Raw genomic sequence first — 17,413 nt, 5'->3', positions numbered from 1 at the left:
TTGCCTAACAGGAAAAATGTTCCCAAAAAAGCAAAACCACTCTCTCAAAATAAAGCGTATAAACCTTCTACAAACATCACACTGTCTGATTTATGTGATTAAAACCACGAGGCTAGAGATAGAAAAGCAACTTAGTTAAGAATTTGAACATTGGTTACCACCAGGCACAAGCGCTTGTGCCTGAAAACTAAATATTAGGGGGGAAATAAACCCACTTAGTGCATGACCTGCCACGGAAGTAAAACTTCTCGGCACACATGCTAGGTAATTTTGACTTTGAGGCATTTTAATGACTATGTTTACACTTATGTCACAAAGATAATGCCGTTTTTCTTCTATAAATCTAGAAAACCAAAAGATAAATTACACTTATGCAAATATGGAGATTATTTAAGGTGATGTTCGTGTACCCACGTGAGGATCCGGTCTGTAATCTGAATTTAAACTAAAACGACTTTAAAGGAACTGTTTATTCAACTGTACTGATAGATACCATGAGCATGTCCGGCTGAACTCTGTAAGTACACTGCTCAAAAAAATAAAGGGAACACTTAAACAGGTGTTTAACACTTAAAGTGTTCCCTTTATTTTTTTGAGCAGTATATTTGCATGCTAAGTTAATTTTTTTAGCAAGTATGAAAATGACTGATCTAGTATTGTTTCTGTATTGCAATTGAAAAATGAAATAAATTATTCTGTGTATATAATTTATTTGATAAAATAAGACCTGAACCTCGCCTTAAACAGTTATTCAGTTAAGCTACATTTGCTATGTACTTGTTAAACAAAGTTAAATATATTTTGAACCACAAATCAACAGCAACAGCTTACATTGTTCACTAGAATAGAATATAAATTTTCTTTATTGTCCCACAATGGGGAAATTCACTATAACTGAAATATTGTACGGCTTTGTGGCAGCCCTGGCACAATGTCTTACGTGTCTCAACACAGAGACTGTCACAGTTGTAGGATGTGGTAAGGCTCTTGAAGTGTGGACTCCAGCTGCAGTGAGTGTTTTATAAAACTCCCAGAAACCCTGAAATGGGTTCTCTTTACAATCTTGAGGCTGCTGTTCTTCCTTTTGCTTGTGCACATTTTTCTGCCATAGTGTTTCCTTCCATTCAACATCCCGTTAATATGCATTGATACAAAACTATGAAACAGTCAGCTTCTTAAAAATCCTAGTATGGTGTTGGGGAATATTTTAGTGCTCTGAGAAACTGAATTTTGAGTTCTACTTAGCTGTTAGCCAAAATCATCAAAATGAACAATAAACCATGCAACTTTCAATGCATTTCCTGCCTTTTCCCTTTGCTTTATTATACAAGACAGTTCTCTGAAGGAGCATCATCTTACCACTCATGTGCCGTTTTGTGATTGGCTGAACCTGCCTCCTCTCAGCTGCCATGCAATGAAGACCTCAGCGCACACCTAGCTCACACCCAGGCGTGTAACCATGTTCAGACTGCAGTGTGTGAGGCCCTGCCTTAGAAGACTCCTCCATCAGGCGGTGGGGAGTAGAGACTATGTCCTGGAGGGGCTGCAGGTTTGCTCCGCTGACGTTCAGGTGCTTGATGTGGTGGGGAAGAACAGAACCAAGCTGACTGTGGAACATGTGAGCTGTGCTGTGAGGATGCTGTGGGATTTTCAGAAGGAGAGACCTGAGCTGCTCAGGACTGTCCACCTCATCAAGTGCCACCCGCAGTTCCTGACCCTCCGGGTTTTGGCAGAGAATAAAATTTCTCTGATGGATGACTCAACACTGGTCGACATGCTTTATGCGTTCCTCAGGTATACAGACTCTTTGCTTAATGACTGTTTATTTAAATTCCAGTATTACAATATTATCTACTTCTCTCTTCTGCAGGCTGAATGTGGAACCACATGACAGTCTTGTGCAACAGATGGTTTCAGAAGCTTGGCGAAGAGTAGACAGGTATATTTTAAATAAATTTATATTGGTTTCTTTTGAGTTATAAAGCTGATTAGATAAAGTTGTCAATAAAATACACAGATGGTTCCCAAGTGAAATGTGAAACTAGGTGTCATAGCCCCCCCAAAAAGAGCAAATTCAGAATTATTAGATTCAGCACAAGCATTTACGTAAATCAAATGAAAGTCACCGAAACCTTAAACATTTGGTCACTTTGCCATTTGTCTGTGACACATTGTGTTTTTTTCTGCAGACTTCCTATGTCATCTCTGTCAAAGTTTGCAGTGATTTTAAATGATCAGCTCCTCCATAGCAGTCCTCTCATGGGTCACATCACCAACATTTTGGACCAGAAGTTATCATCCATAGACAATGGCAGGTCAGTCATGTCATTAAACCTAGATGTATTTTTTTCCTCACTTCACAACTATCCATTTACTTTGTGTTTGCCTCTTACTTAAAATCCCAATGTAATAATTTGACATTTGTGTTTGCAATACCACAGCGTGGAAAATGTAAGGATGTATGGATGCTTTTGCGAGACACAATTGCTTTAACAATCTCACGTTGTGCACACTTGGTGACATTTGTCTCTCCAGGGTCCTGGCGGCGCTGATGGTCAGCGTGTCGAACCTCGTGTCCACGCGGCTGCGGGACGCTCTAATCAGCAGAGCTGAATGTCTACTGGACACAGTCGATCCCCTGAATTACAACACTCCAAGAAGGATGGTTCAGTTTCTACGCAGCATCAAGTATATTCACCGACCCCTGTTGGAGAAGTGCAATGAGATTTTCATGCGCAACATTCCCAGACTGGATGCTGAGAACATCAGTATCATCTTGGGTCTATATCAGTCCCTTCAGTTCAACAACTGTGACTTCAGACTGGCAGCTAAAGAAAGGCTGATTGAGCTGATCGACACAAGCACAGACCCACACTCCTTCTCTAAACTTTTTGTCGCTCTGGCACCGATTAGCAGCGCAGAGATCAGAGAAAGGTTGGCACTGCTGAGTAGAAGTTACACATCCATCCAGTTTGATGTTTTTGCTACACTATTTTGTGTATTTCCTCTCAGGTTGGAGAACACCATCCTCCTGGTGGCAGATGAATTCAGCGCTCACCAAGCTTTGGCTGTCGTTGAAGCCCTGGAGGAGATTCAGAGCAGAAACTTTAGTTTACTGAACAAGTGAGTTTATATCCTCAAAAAAATAAAAACAGCAAAATCAGCAGCCTTACCTTGTTTGTGTGACTTCTCAGCATGTTTAACATTTGTTTAAACTCCTTTGATGAAACAAGTTTTTCTAGATGCAGCGTGTTTTAGAGCTGAATCCACGCTTGGAAGCAGAATATTTTAATGGTTTTTTGTCCCTTTGCACCATCAGCAGAAGCAATATTTGTGATGGTTCCACATTTTAAATATGTATTTTGATTTTGCATTGCTTAAGAGTATATTTTGAAATTAAGATATTCAGAATAAGAAGGGAGAAAGTCAGTACTTAGTCGTTTACTCTGAAAACCTCATAGAAATTTTTCTCTTTTATTACAATCTGAGATTCTTTATTGAGATCTCTATCCTCCAGGCTAAAGAATATACAGATTAGTGATAACTGTAGTGTTCGGATGAACTTCAAACCCACTGCCTTCTTTTATTTCAGTGTGAAAAACCTAGTACGTGGATGAAAGCCGCAGCTCAGTCTAGATCTGCAAAACTGAGATGTCCCCAAAATTATGAATACGGTAGCTAGAATTTAAGGTTGCAACTTCAAAACTGCAAAAAAAAAAAAAAAATATTATTTTAATTTTTAACTTTTGGAGCATTTTAACTGTGTATTTATTTTTTCCATAACTTTATAACAATTAGTTTGGATTTTTCTTTCCAATTTCAGTAGTAATTCACCTAAAAATGCATACTGGTTGTTAATTTTCACATATAATAAGCAGCGGGAGACAAAAATGAAAAACAAAAAACAAACAAAAAGAAAATTTAACCTGAGATGGTAAGTTATTAAAAATGAAAGCTGCTCTTTCAATCAATTCTTCCTAAATAACCTGTTTCACAATTAAACATATGAATGAACTTATGTCCTATTTTTCATTGATGGTAGTTTTTTTTTTAATCATTTCTGTATTATTTTCCAGAATTGCATCAGTGATCCAGAAGAAGCTCCATATCTACAGATCGATGGAGGTGGCCCGGCTCACCCAGGCCCTGTTCCTGTTGCATTATCAGAACCCAGAACTCTTTGCTGCCCTCAGAACCATTTTGGTCAGGTTAGTGTTTATTAACCTACTTTTAAGCATTCCTGTTTCAGAAGTGCACTGATAGACGTTTTGTGTCGCAGCTTTTTGCAGCGCAGCTTCTACCCCTATGAGGTGACCATGCTGACCAGGGTGCTCTCCATGCTGCCCAGCCCACGCCTCGACGAGGACGTGGTCTGGCATGTGGACGAAGTGATAGCGCAGTGCAACCTCAGCGAGCTCAACACCATCTCCTTTGCCATTGCCAAGTGGATACGGACTGATCCGTCTTACCGACACAACACCCACAGCAAGTACGTCCGCCTGCTGCAGCGGCTGAGCCAATGCGGCCGCGAGAGGCTGCAGACGGCCAACCGGCTGGACCTGGTGCTGGACGAGACCAAATTCGCCCCAGGAGAGTGGTTCGAGGAGATGCTGCTGGAAGAGACGTTCGTCACGCTGAACAGGATGATCGATCAGATAAACTCGAGCAACATTGCTGACTTGGCCTTCTTCCTGACCAGAACCAATCGACTTCATCCTTCACTGATGGACAGAATTGCCAGTGTGGCCATAGAACACATTGACGAGGTACCCGAGGACACAGCCTAACATTTAATCCTGGATTACTAGCATCTGTACTAATTAGGCCTGGTACTAACAATTATTTTAGTGATAGATTATTGTGTCAATCAGTTCATCGGATAAAAAAACAATTGGGACATTTTGCAGGTTTTTAATTTAACCGCTGAAGCCTCTTTTTTATACAATATAGGAAATGCATTAAAATCTGCAAATAAAGAAATAATTAAATGTCTTTTTTTAAATAAGAAAATAAACGCATTAGATCATTTGTAAAACATACTGACAGAAAAAACAAATTATCCTAAATGCATGTATTTATTTATTTATATTTATTTATTTTTTAACTTTTATTTGAACAACTCCTTGACATAGTCCACACTTATGTATTTTTACATTGCAACATAATTACAGATACTATGCATGTATCTTTTTGTACAGTTTTCGCTTAATTACTGCTCTGACTATGTTGTCCTTTCAGCAAATGGCCTTTTTTGAGTCTATATATTCCAGTTAACAATTAATCGATTACTTAATTAGTTGACAGTTATTCAAATAATTGATTAGTCTGATTGTTTCAGCCCTAATATATTTTTTCTTTTCTCAATAAGATTCACTTCTCAGCCACATACCCCACTCTTCTACCATTTTCTGTCCTGAATTATGAGCCTGCTCATGTAGATGAGCTTTATGAGGCTTGTATTAAGCGCTTCACTCCTCACATTAGTAAGTAATATGTCCCAGCACTGATTTCTACTCTTTGATTGTAACTCTACAATCATAATTTTTTACTTATGTTGTTTTAGGCTCCTTTGACCCTCATCTGCTTGTCCTCCTGGCATATTGCTTGGCTCTAGCTGACCATTTTCCCGAAGAACTAATCAGAGAAATCTTCAGCATTGATTTTCTTGGAAAACTGGACTGCCAGCTGGAAAGTACGATCAGAAGCCCGCTTCTGCCTGTCCAGTATTAAAAGTAAGTAAAGTCTTTGTTCAGCAGGGTGAAATGAAGTGTTTTATGTTCTTACAGGCCTGAATGATTCCCTCAAGATGAGGACGAAACAGCGCCTCATGGAACTCAATCGGGCCGTGTGTCTGGAAAGTCCAGAGTTTCAGGTGCCGTGGTTTCACGAGCGTTACTGCCAGCATCTGCAAAAGAAAGGTGAGCGATTGGAGCTATGCCTGTTTTTCTGTTTCCTTTTGAAATGTATTAAACATTTCCTGTGTAAACATGTTTTAGTGAATGGCTCCGTCAGTCCAGTGCAGCAGCAGATCCACGCAATGTTGGGCGGGGTTCTTGGTGGCATTAACTTTGTCCAAGCAGCCGTCATCACACCGTATTTTTACACCATACGTGAGTATAGCAGCAATATTATCCTTTTTTTCCCTCACCGATAAACAGGCAAGCAGCACATATAATATTCCTACCCCTCAAACCTTTTCAAACTCATACCACAAATTGAAGTATTGTAGTGGGATATTATCCAGCATTAGCGCTTTGTGAGCATAGAAAGTGAGATTGATGTGTAAGTTTAAGTCTGTTTGTGTGACAACGGTTCTTAAAGGGGTGAAAGGTTTGCTTTTATTCTGGGGTGTGAATTTTATTTTTTGTAATTTCAGATTTTGAATGTAAACTAGACAAACACTTGAAGCCGTTGTCTTACTCTGGGCCGAGCACGTTGCAGATCTCAGAGAGAGGAAAGGTTCTGTGGGACTCAAATTCACTGGAAAAGGCCCGAGATGAGCTTCCAGCGGGAGCTCATCGGTGAGGATACACACTTTGTGTGCATCTGGTTTGTTTTTGTACTTCGTCATAACACATACAAATAAAATATATACCAAGGCCTTCATTTGCAACAATATTGACACTAAAGGACTGAAGCAGAAGCTTCCATGAACAGAAGAACTGATTTAGACGTCTCCGCTGCGTTCCCCCTAACCTGTCATGATGTTCTCTAATTTTATCCTAAACTTCGGAGGTCTTCACAGAACAGCTGTGATTAAATTACACACAGATGAACTCTGAAGGCAAATGCTTGCTCTAAATTTTATTTGGTGATGTCAGAATGATAAGGGGGCTAAAGACAAAAGCATATCACACTTTTATTTGTTTAAAAAAAATTAAAAGCAATGAATCATTTTTCTTCAATTTCACAATTGTGGATTACTTTGTGTTGGCATGTCACATAAATTCCCAATAAAATACATTAAAGTGGCTGTACCTTTTGCAAAGGCTCTGTATTTAGGCGTTGTAATGACTGGACATTTACTTCATTTTCTAAAGATTGCATACAGAATACAGCCTGAAAAAACTATTGAGATAAAGCCACTGATTCATTTATTATTCTATTTTTTTGTTTCATAGCATCGCTATCGACTTCATGGATTCCAAGTCTTTCTGCAAAAACTCTCATCATATGAAAGGTGAAGCCTTAATGAAAAGGCGACACCTTGAGATTCTGGGATATCGTGTTGTTCAGGTAAGAACATTAGCCAGTGCGCTATAGAAATAATCGTACTACAAACATAAAAGACTGCTGAGGTAATGGTGTGATATGTGCTTTTTCTTTCCCAGATTCCTCACTTTGAATGGAACTCCATGGAGCTTTCTACACCCCATGCATGGAAGAGGTATCTCAGAAAGAAAATCTTGGGATAAATTTCTTCCTGACGCCTTATTTATGTGATAATGACACTTAACAACTTTTGTAAAGGTCGGAGCAGATTATTTGAAAAAAAAGTGTCACTATAGAAAGAGCTTTATGTTTTTATGTAAATGTGTCTGGCTGGCATGAATCTACCTCATTCATGTTGAGTGACAGTAAATTATGTGCTTTTGTATTAAATAACCTTTAAAAAATGTAATTGGAAGTGATACCCAGTGTTTTATTGGATGGGTGAATTCAGTAGAAGATAAACATGAATTTACCTTCATAGTGTTTTTGGCTTTAAAAAAAAAATGTTATAAATAGTGTTTGGTTTTTTTTGGTCAGATTTTACAATAATTCATTTAAATTCAAATCTATTCAGTTTATTTATATGGCGCCAATTCACAATAGTTTAAAAAGTTTTCTATCCCAGCAGATAGCATCAAGTCGTTGACTTGCAGAAGTCACCAAACCTAGACGAGCGTATAGTGGAAGAGCTCGATTTTTTTTTTCATTGATTATCTGTCTCATATTATATTGTCACGACGTAGTAAAAGCTCTAGTGGCTTTTATTTTATAGTAGATTGACTAGTAGGAGGGATGTGAGAGAGGTTACAGACGTGCGGCAAAAGGCCGAGACTCGAACCCGTGGCGACCATGTCAAGGAACGGAGGTCTCCATACACGGGTCGCACGCTCTACCACCGCACTCAACATAATGATAATTTTAACAAATACGTTAAAAAAACATTTAAAAAAAACCCATTAATTTTTATGTAGAAAAGCAGCTTGAAAGGTTTGATTTTAAAGTCAGTCAGGAAACTCAGAGATTTGTCTCGAATATATAAACTTTATTTCAATAACTATTAAACTTAAATCTGTTTATTTAATCTAAGTTCTATGTTTTTTTGTTTGTTTTTTTTTTTATAAAAGATTGAAAAAAGCTTTCACAACAATAAGAAGTTTCCTAACTGCATAACATGAGAAAATATTTCAACATTTTAATCAAACTAAAAGTCAGTATGGATAGTAAAATTATCTGATTGTTAAGGCTACAAAAACCATCCTCTGCTAGGAGCTTGTAAATAAAATGATCACGACACACAATAATAGCACAACAGTCCCGTGTTACAGTTTGGGCATTCTGGCTGCATTCAAGCGCATGGAGACACACGAGGCTCCAGCTGCGTAACGTATTTCTCTGATCATGCCGCTCCACTGTTTGGAGTCCTCTTCATACCTGATGCAGGCAATAAAATAAGTTATTGATGTATTTAAAAGGAATGAATGAACTGATGTGCAGGAGAGAAACTCAAACCTACTGCCAAATGTCAATGACTTCAGTTGGTGCACACTCCTTGTTCTCGTTCTCTACCATGGCAAAGCCTCCCACGGCGTACAGCAGCCCTCCACAGCTCACCAGGTTGATTGAACTCCTCTCCTGGGGAAACTCTGTGAAAGGCGACCACCTCCAACAAAACACACAGTTCTGAGCGCTGGTATTTTATTGATTATTATTTTGTAAAATTCAGGTTTTGAATATCCTTCTCAAATCAGTAGGAAATGCTTTTGCTTTTTTAGCTGGTGGCAATCTCTAAGCTACTAAAGAAAATGACCACTTTTCCCCTATTCTTCCTGTTGTAAATACTTTATGTAGAATTTGGTTAAGTCTTTCAAAGTGAGAGTGTATTAAAATCAGTTTTGGTATTTCTAGCTCAAAAAAGACACAATATTTTTGTACATATTCTATAGAGAGGATGATCAAAAACAAAGAAAAAAGATTTACCCATTGTTTTGAACATTATTAATTTTATTTAAACATGTTTTTAAGTCATACATGCAGTCATATTTGCTTTATTTTGAGGTTTAGTAAACCTTTAAGCTGTTTTTGAGGAATAGTTATCGCAGATCTTTCTAAGGCATGTCACATTTTTCATTCAGACATTGCCTGCTTTGTATTTTTTAACCTGTTCTTAATTATGGTGTATTATTCTTTTATAATAATGTATTTACTACACTTTATATAATAATAATAAACAAGAGTTTTCTTTTGGGGATACAAAATCCAACAAGAATCTGACAGAACCTCAGAGATTAATTATCTTTCAGGTTTTCTGATGTATGACAAGTCTTAAGTCAACAGAGGTTTGAGAATCACTGTGTATGTCTGCTAATTTCATATATCTAACGGCATAAATTGTGTCAGTCTGCTATTACAAAAGTGCCTTAGAAGCCGGTTTCATTTGTGAACGTTCCTAACTGGTCCACTATATCCAGCTTCTTTCATCTCCTGATTTTAGAAGGCTTTTATTTGTCTGAATGATTCATATATCAGAGTTAAATTAAAACTAAATAAGTGGTCTGACACTGAGCTAAGAATTACTGACCCGAATATTACATTAAAAACAGTTCTAATTCAAAGAAACCCTTTTTGATCACAAGAAACATGAAGGAAGACTTATAGACAACAGTGCAATAACTTGAATAATAAACATATTTTTAATTAAAACCCAGCACTTACTTGTTGGTCCCAAAGTCATAGGCTTCGCACACTGCCGTCAGTCCGTCTTCATTGACTCCCCCAGCAACGATGAGCTTCCCCTTGTGGATAACTGCTCCGAACATGGATCTAGGAGTCTTCATGGAAGCAACCTCCTTCCACTCTGACTTCTTGTGGTTGTATGCAAACATCTTATTGGTTGCTTTACTTTTGGCAAAAAGACAAAACATTGTCCAGGCTAGGGTTAATGAAAGTCGAGTTTTAATTTAATGGAAGAAAACAACACTGTGACCTTACTTTTCATCGGTTTTTCCTCCCAGGCAGTACACCAAGCCATTCTCAGAGACCACGCAGTGGCCGTGGATTTTCACAGGCAGCTTCTTTGTTTCTGTCCACTTCATTTTTCTAAAAACAGAAGACACAGAACTGCTTTATGGCTCTCACTAAAATTATATTCAAATGTTAGACATGCCAAACCTACTCAGTATCGTAGCACATAACGGTGTCATGGGACTCGTTGGACTGCAAGTCTTTTCCCGCCACAGCAAATATTAGGTTTTCAAATTCCCCCATTGCGAAGAGACACCTGGGGGACGGCATTGGTGGCAGGGCTAGCCATTCAGCAGCAAGGCTGTCCAGCTGAAAAGTATAGACGTGTTTTAAAAACTGAGTACTTTATCACTGCTGTTTTAATCAAACAACACTTTTCTACCTGGTAGAAGTAACACTGCAGTGGATTTTCTTTATTCTCCTCGTCTACAAACAGTCCTCCTAGCACGTACAGGTTGTTCTTCTTTGTTGTGAGGCTGACATGGTTTCGGGGAATTCGTTCAGACATTGCAGCAAGAAAGCACTCGTTCTCTTGGCCGTCGTAGGCCACAGCAGCAGTGTCGTTAATCATGACGATCACGTCTTTAGCGTGCATGCCATACCTGCGATTGTTGTTCAGGTAACCTGGCAGCGTCCCCTCGTCTCCCTCAGCATCACCAGAACCCTTTTTCTTCTCGGGCAGTTTCCCTGCAAATGCTTCCTTTATGACTTTGATCTTTTTGAGGAGCTCTGGGTCAGCCTTGATCAGCTCATCTTTCTCCACTTTTTCCTTGAAGTACTTCTCTGGAAGTAGACGGAAGCGAATGTACTCAAAAGCCTCATCCAAGGATTTTGCTCTCTTTTCTTTATCCTTTCTGATCCACCTCATGAGAGCCTCAAACACGGCTTCTTCTTTTTCAACATTCAACGCATCAGTGCCAATGATGGCAAAGATCTCAGGTGGGGCGAGATCTAAGAAATCCTCATCTTTGGCTATGGTCTCGAAGCGATCGGCGATGTAATCTCTTGCTGCCATGGCCAGCCTGGCACAGTTGAGCACCAGTCCCAGCCTGTAGATGGCAAGGCAACTCTTCTTGGTGAGACTCTTCTGCAGATAGTTCACGCAAACCGTGAACACTGAGGGGATCTGGAAGCGATTTGCAACAGTAAAGATGTCCTGGACGTTGTTGTCGTTGATGTCGATCTCAGCCGAGTACAGGTAATTCACAATCACCTCCATAACATTAGGATCAAGGTTCTCCAAAACAACCTCCTTTCTGTCCTCTTCCTTGCCATCCACAGAGAAGAAAAGCTCCCGGAAATATGGGCTGCATGCTGCCAGGATGAGCCGGTGGCTGGGGATGCTTCTGTCCCCAACCTTTAGGACACAGTCAATCAGCTTATTCTCATTCAGCAGCTCTTTGAGTCCATCCTGCAACAGAGTGCTCTGAAACAGACGGAGGTCCTCTCTAAGCCCTTGGGTGTCCATTCTCTTCAGACAGGAAGGCTGAAGACAGCAAACTACAGGAGCACAGGTCTGTAGGCGCTTCAATATAACAGTGCCCTCCTAAATATAGCACACCAGCCCAACCATGAAGAATTCAGGTTGGCCAAAGTGGAACTCTCACACAGCTGTCAAAAAACCCCTAACAACTGTGAAGCCTCGTCACCTCTACATTGTTGAGCAGCCACACAGAAATATCACAATCTTTTAAAATTTAACTGTGGCTTTCTTTTAGAGAGGAAGTCGATTTTAAAAGGAAAACTTATCAGGTTTAATTTCAATGTTGTATATTATCTCAAATCATGTGACTGACATCTTCTGTCAAGTACTTTTGGTACAATGAAAGCATTCCCATGTTGGCTCAGAGTTCATTGATAGCAGTGACAGCCCAGCTTCAGTCTGTGAGATTTGGTGAGACATTTAAAGGAACGTCCTCTAATCAGGAGCCAGGTCAGAGAACTGCAGTCACACCAGGAGGTGGCAGCTTATCCTCCATTCTTTAAATGTTTGTACAACTTTGTAATCAGGCCACATACAGACCTATTCAGTCTGTGGATGTTTAATTAGACATCAAGAAATGCTCCTCCAACCCCATAGTTTACTTAAATAAATTTTATTCTTAAGAGGCTTTTATAGGGTTGCTAAACATTTTTTATGTTAAGACAACGTCATGACAAACATTTCAGAAGTGAGCAGACTTTAGTTATGGCTAAAACATAGAAACTTACTTCCTTTCTTTCATAAGGAAAGAAGGAAAGGTTGGTAGGGAGGTAGGAAAAAAGGAAGGAAGGAAGGAAAACAAGAAATGGAGGAAGAAAGAGAGGACATTAGGAAGGGACAAGAAAGAAATTCCTAATTTTTTCAGGCTGCATGGAAACCCTGTCTACACAGCATTTAAAAACTACAAAAAAAGCAAAACAAACAAAAAAGCATACAATTCAAGTTACTCTTTTTTTAATTTTTTTTTTTTTACCAGATATGAAATTTGGTACTTTGTCTTTAAACAAAGCATCTATAAATGATCTATGCAACTTTAATGTTGGCCTATAAACAATAAATAAATGCACACTTGTCTGTACATAGAGAACGCAGATGTTTCATGTTGTTTTAGCCTATGACTTCCCACAGCCCCTGAAGTGTAAAGCCCTCCTTTAGCTTCTCAATGGCGAGGCCAAGCTCATCAGAGAAAACTGCTTCACGGTCTTGTTGCTGTAGTATCACAACAAAGATATCAGGTTTTCGCATTTTTTAAAATGTGCTGAAAACTTGAGTTTATTTCATGAATATATTTACCTTATGCCCATCAGCAAAGTAGGCCTGAAAAAAAAAAAACAAATAGAGAGGTTATTAAAGTTATTGCAATCAGCAGTGTATTCTAGTTGTTAAGGTAGATCATTGTCGCTGATGAGCAACACAGACAGGAGCACTAAGCAACGTGAACTCTTGTTGGTTTGTCATGCTGGGAAGCATTAGCTCGTAGTTATTCTGAGAGTCTGACAGGCTTTAGACTCCCAGAGGAGTGACGAGTGTGGCGAAGGCCAGCAGGCTCACTCACAGTGAACGCATCGGTCTGTTCATCGGGCTCAATTTCCACGTCATCAGGAGGCTGTTCCACAGTCAGTTCTTCCAGCGGCTGGGGCTGAAAAGGGCACAATGAGAAATGTTAGAGGACATCTCTAGAATACCTTGCAAAACTATTAATACTTCTTGAACTTTTAAACATTTTAACATATCCGAACCTCAAACTTTAAATTATCTTATTAGAATTTTAGAGACTAAAACAAAGTAGTGAGTAATTGTGATGTTCATTGGTAACTAACCACATTTTCAAAAGCTGTGCAAATAAAATGTGAAAAGTGTGGCAGGCTTTCACTGCAACTATAGTTGCAACTTTCTGAGGCATGACTCTACCAGCTTTGCACATGCACTGTTATCATTAAGTTTTCAAGTCTTACCACATTATCCCTTTGAGATTCATTTCTAGACTTTGAATCATTCTGACATATAAATATGCTTGGAGATAAACCATGTCATTGCTGCCATAGCAATATGTTTAAGGCTGTTGTCATTAAAATTTATGTCTAAAACTATACATGTTCGCCTACCTTTTCCTCCATTTCATAATCCACTCCAAAGATTGGGTTTGTAGAGTAAACTTTATGCAAAGAGTTGATTTCTTTGAGAGCGTCTTGCAGCTTCTCCACCGGATCAATTTTAAACCCAAGCACATATCCTCCACTCTGAAACGGCAAGGTTGCTGTTATTATTATATCATCAAAGCAAGAAGAGGAAAACCTTTATTATGAGAACGTCCAAGGAAGTCACCTGTCGGGAACTTTCAATAACCAGAGCCAGGCCAAACTTTGAGTCTCTTATTCGGATCGACCACTTGGAAAGAACAGAAAATTATTAGTTAAATAGGCTCTAGGCTTAAAGCACAGAATCTTTTTGCCATATTCACTCAATAACCATACACTTCATCTGATATGTTACTCTTTATGACTGTTTTTAAAGCGCTTATGTTAATCCATGTTCCACTGTCAAGTTTCAAGCAATTCACACAGTTGGAAAAAGAATTTTCAGAAAAAGGATTTGCTTTTTAAATTAGATGTTTGTGCTATAGAATAAGTGTTAGGTTTGTAAAAAAAATAGATTGCAAAGAAAAAAAAACTATTTTGTTTACATTTTGTGACATGTTCATGAATAAAATCATTTAAATTCAGGTGTGCCGAACCATGGGAACAAAAACCTGAAATTATACAAAGTAATCCTAGCTCACAGATGACTACGGCACACTTCACCCAACTCTTCTTCTAAGCTATCAGTGCCATCCTATACTCCTGGATTTTCATCCTGTCATATTTATGTCAGAGACTCACTCAATTATTCCTGTAAGAAGTTTTTTTTTCCTTTTCTTTAAAGTCCCGACGTCCACTGTAGAGTACATTTATAAATTAGCTGTTTTTCTTGTGCATGAAATGAACTCCTTGGCTAAGCAGAATCAAGACATCAGAATCAAAACTTACAATCTGTAGGTAAGGAATGCTGACGTTGAAACTCTCGTTCATATTGGCATGCCACACAATCCGAACATTGGTGATAAAGAAGGTTCCCAGGTTACCCTACAAAAGAATATATTCATGTTATGCAAAATTTTTCATTTCAAATGGTGGCATACATAGAATCTTGGATACATATAAATTTTACTTGTACTGTAGTTATGCTCTCTTTCTGAACAACAGCAGTACCTGATCACTGGAGAGATTCCAAACCCCATTGATTTTATCATATACTTGCTCCTGAGGCAAGAGTCGAAGCTGCTTGTTTTGAATAAGAGCAGCTCGCAGTTTCAGGTCTCGGTACATCTTAGAGGTCTCATAAGCCCTGTTGCGAAACATAAAATGTCAAACTCTTAATAAGGCACCTACTAAATTTAAAATATAATCCTCCTTTAGTTTTGTTTACCTGTGCACAGCAATGACAGAGGTAAAGAGCCTAGGACTTCCGAGAACCAGGTTGGTAAAAATGAACTCAAATCTTGTGTTGTTGGACTTTGTTAAGATGTAGAGTGCTTCAGTATGACCCCTCAGTTTCTAGAAAACCAAATTAAATTTAGATATAAATACCACAAAAAAATTACTGACAATCTACAGGAAAGTTCAAATGAAACTTTTAGAAAGTGAAAGAAAAGGTTACTCACAGAGTTTGCGGTCCTTGTTGTGATGTTAATAATAGTGTTATAACCAACAGCTAATAAAAATAATAGAAAACATCACATTTTACATTTAACAAGCTATATGAAATAGAAATATTGTAGATAAAAATGTTTAATGAAAAGCTTCTTGAGTCAAACCCGAACCTAATAACCCACATTACATTCAGGAATATTATTTACCATTCAGACATTTAGTTTTACTCACACAAGTTGACTCTTGGCAGAGCCGAAGAGTGCCAAATGATTCTCAAGTTTGTCACCAAGAGCCGTCCTGAAATGGGGAGACAGTCCTTATTCTATAACTCAAATTACACCAACGACGCATTAGCGGTACACGGGAATGGCAATGCCACCTCGTTCTCCGTTATTTCCTTTCGTATCTTCAATTGAGTCCAGACAATCGATCAACACTTCTCCTGGACGGGTTTTCATCTGTCTGTGCACAGAAAGATGCCCATAGGTTATTTATTTAGGTGTAAGAGATCAGTGCAGAAAACCTGAAACCCAGAAGAAAGGTAACTCTGATATAAAGCTAACATTAAAGAAAAATAAATCAACAACCAACCAAAAACAGTTAATTATGGGAGCTTTTTTCGGATAAGCCATCTAGCTCCGTTCTGGAGCTAAGTGAGCTTGCTAGCAATGCTACGGGTAATATTCCCAAATGATTATTAACTCACTGCGCAGTAATGTCAAATCTAACATCTCTGTCTTCCCAGAGAGCATCTAACGCCGCCGCCATTATCTTTACGCCACAACTCTTAATGTTTTGTGGACATTAACGCCCAAACAGCCACAACAGCAAGAGCTAGCTAAAGCCAATCTGAATAATCCTGCATAGCGTCACAGTCTCCATGACAACAGACGGAAAGCCTAAGGGATAAACTTCCTTTAACGCGCATTTCTAGAAACAGCAGCAAACGTTGATAAATAATATGACTACTAAATATGATAAATGTAGCATTTAAAGTAATGTGATGTATAAATGTTCGTTTTTAAATGAAATCATCAATCAATCAAACTTTATTTCTAGAGCAACATAAAGTGCGAGTGCTTTGTCAGCAGAATATGCAGTTGATGGAGGAAGACACAAATGATGGAAGAAGTTGATTCAAAAAGGGATGTGCAGAGTACCAAATAAAAGAGGCGCTTAAAGAAGGTGTAACCTAAAATATTCTGTTTTTTCTAGTATCAATATTTTTTTTATGTTTTTATTTTTATTACTTCATCTGAACTGTTGCGTAATTGCAGGAGTACTGTTGTTGACTTGACTCTTTCCCTGAGACAGGAACTAAAAATCGAGCTGAACATGAGTCCTTGAGTTAAAAGGATTTTCATACCATTTTATTGCTGCACAAATGACAGGAGTGAAGACATTACAATCATAATCCTTTTTTATTGTAACTAATTTGTTTCTCTCTTTGCCACAAAAATAATGGGGAGAATATTAACTAGACTATAAAACAATAAAAAACAAAAGCAGTCTGAAATTCTCTATGTGTCTATAGGAAGCTATGTGATTTTATCAGATTTTGACGTCCCTATATGGGATGTGGAGAAAACTAAAGTGCATTAAGACTGCATATAAACAGATTGTGTGCTGTTGTAGAAAAGCCTCCATATGATGTCAACCATTGATTTGCTACTAGCTCAGTTACTTTTGGTCTCCATGTTGTCCTTAATATTGTGTGCATAAATGACTGCTTAATTTAGAAAAAAAAGTCAACGAAGGAAAAACAGTTTTACATTGAAATCTTATTTTAAAGCTCAGATGGTGTTTTCATAGATCTCAAAAGTATTTTGGATATCTTTCTATAACATTTACAGACATTTAAGTATGATGCAAAGGTGCAAAGTACATAACAGAGCCTTGAAAAAAATGTCTGATTTACAAAACCATTTACTACATTACAGAGATATGTCTTCTGATTTAAAAAGCAGAAAACAAAGTCACATGATGATGACTTTAATTACCTTTGATA

At 38.3% G+C, this 17,413-nt stretch overlaps 3 protein-coding genes across 9 annotated transcripts; 1 reads left to right on the top strand and 2 right to left on the bottom strand.

The window, feature by feature from the left end:
• Positions 1–227: 227 nt before the first annotated feature.
• On the top strand, positions 228–7,621 carry fastkd1 (FAST kinase domains 1). 7 transcript variants are annotated; one of them, XM_023336994.1, is made up of 15 exons: positions 228–264; positions 1,332–1,794; positions 1,871–1,939; positions 2,190–2,315; positions 2,536–2,934; positions 3,013–3,123; positions 4,077–4,208; positions 4,280–4,766; positions 5,369–5,483; positions 5,564–5,692; positions 5,787–5,918; positions 5,997–6,110; positions 6,377–6,521; positions 7,122–7,236; positions 7,332–7,621. In XM_023336994.1, exons 2-15 carry the CDS (start codon positions 1,460–1,462, stop codon positions 7,413–7,415), a joined length of 2,493 nt encoding a protein of 830 aa, XP_023192762.1. In that variant the 5' UTR covers positions 228–264; positions 1,332–1,459; the 3' UTR covers positions 7,416–7,621. The 7 variants fall into 7 exon arrangements, 6 of the variants coding, with proteins under 6 accessions (XP_023192762.1, XP_023192764.1, XP_023192766.1 ...); XM_023336996.1 differs by lacking the exon at positions 228–264 and adding an exon at positions 271–425 and having other exon boundaries at positions 1,336–1,794; XM_023336998.1 differs by lacking the exon at positions 228–264 and adding an exon at positions 271–425.
• A 90-nt stretch (positions 7,622–7,711) lies between these two features.
• On the bottom strand, positions 7,712–12,320 carry klhl41 (kelch like family member 41). Its single transcript, XM_005815838.2, has 6 exons — positions 10,616–12,320; positions 10,385–10,542; positions 10,201–10,308; positions 9,925–10,110; positions 8,726–8,872; positions 7,712–8,643 (listed from the first exon to the last, which is right to left on the bottom strand). Exons 1-6 carry the CDS (start codon positions 11,699–11,701, stop codon positions 8,532–8,534), a joined length of 1,797 nt encoding a protein of 598 aa, XP_005815895.1. The 5' UTR covers positions 11,702–12,320; the 3' UTR covers positions 7,712–8,531.
• Positions 12,321–12,568: 248 nt separating this feature from the next.
• bbs5 (Bardet-Biedl syndrome 5) lies at positions 12,569–16,280 on the bottom strand. The gene is made up of 12 exons (XM_005815837.3): positions 16,112–16,280; positions 15,785–15,867; positions 15,637–15,702; positions 15,417–15,466; positions 15,182–15,309; positions 14,965–15,100; positions 14,743–14,838; positions 14,042–14,104; positions 13,822–13,956; positions 13,272–13,355; positions 13,010–13,033; positions 12,569–12,925 (listed from the first exon to the last, which is right to left on the bottom strand). The coding sequence occupies exons 1-12, from the start codon at positions 16,171–16,173 to the stop codon at positions 12,824–12,826; spliced, it is 1,029 nt and encodes a 342-aa protein (XP_005815894.1). The 5' UTR covers positions 16,174–16,280; the 3' UTR covers positions 12,569–12,823.
• Positions 16,281–17,413: the final 1,133 nt, after the last annotated feature.

Source organism: Xiphophorus maculatus, chromosome 7 (assembly GCF_002775205.1).
Source record: "Xiphophorus maculatus strain JP 163 A chromosome 7, X_maculatus-5.0-male, whole genome shotgun sequence".
In the NCBI taxonomy this organism is placed as follows: domain Eukaryota; kingdom Metazoa; phylum Chordata; class Actinopteri; order Cyprinodontiformes; family Poeciliidae; genus Xiphophorus; species Xiphophorus maculatus.
The sequence above is the reverse complement of the archived record's forward strand: the minus strand, read 5'-3'. Positions and strand labels throughout refer to the sequence as shown.

What these genes read in the sequence shown, in the direction of transcription:
- bbs5 (XM_005815837.3), bottom strand. Translation starts at nt 16,173, where the DNA reads ATGGCGGCGGCGTTAGATGCTCTCTGGGAAGACAGAGATGTTAGATTT. An exon ending in AGGAAATAACGGAGAACGAG is followed by an intron (nt 15,703 to 15,784) that starts GTGGCATTGCCA and finishes TCCCCATTTCAG; the next exon opens with GACGGCTCTTGGTGACAAAC. An exon ending in ACTTTGCTGATGGGCATAAG is followed by an intron (nt 12,926 to 13,009) that starts GTAAATATATTC and finishes GTGATACTACAG; the next exon opens with CAACAAGACCGTGAAGCAGT.
- klhl41 (XM_005815838.2), bottom strand. Translation starts at nt 11,701, where the DNA reads ATGGACACCCAAGGGCTTAGAGAGGACCTCCGTCTGTTTCAGAGCACT. An exon ending in GTTATGTGCTACGATACTGA is followed by an intron (nt 10,309 to 10,384) that starts GTAGGTTTGGCA and finishes TTCTGTTTTTAG; the next exon opens with AAAAATGAAGTGGACAGAAA. An exon ending in GAAGTCATTGACATTTGGCA is followed by an intron (nt 8,644 to 8,725) that starts GTAGGTTTGAGT and finishes TGCCTGCATCAG; the next exon opens with GTATGAAGAGGACTCCAAAC.
- fastkd1 (XM_023336994.1), top strand. Translation starts at nt 1,460, where the DNA reads ATGTTCAGACTGCAGTGTGTGAGGCCCTGCCTTAGAAGACTCCTCCAT. An exon ending in CCAGCATCTGCAAAAGAAAG is followed by an intron (nt 5,919 to 5,996) that starts GTGAGCGATTGG and finishes AACATGTTTTAG; the next exon opens with TGAATGGCTCCGTCAGTCCA. An exon ending in ACCGTATTTTTACACCATAC is followed by an intron (nt 6,111 to 6,376) that starts GTGAGTATAGCA and finishes TTGTAATTTCAG; the next exon opens with ATTTTGAATGTAAACTAGAC.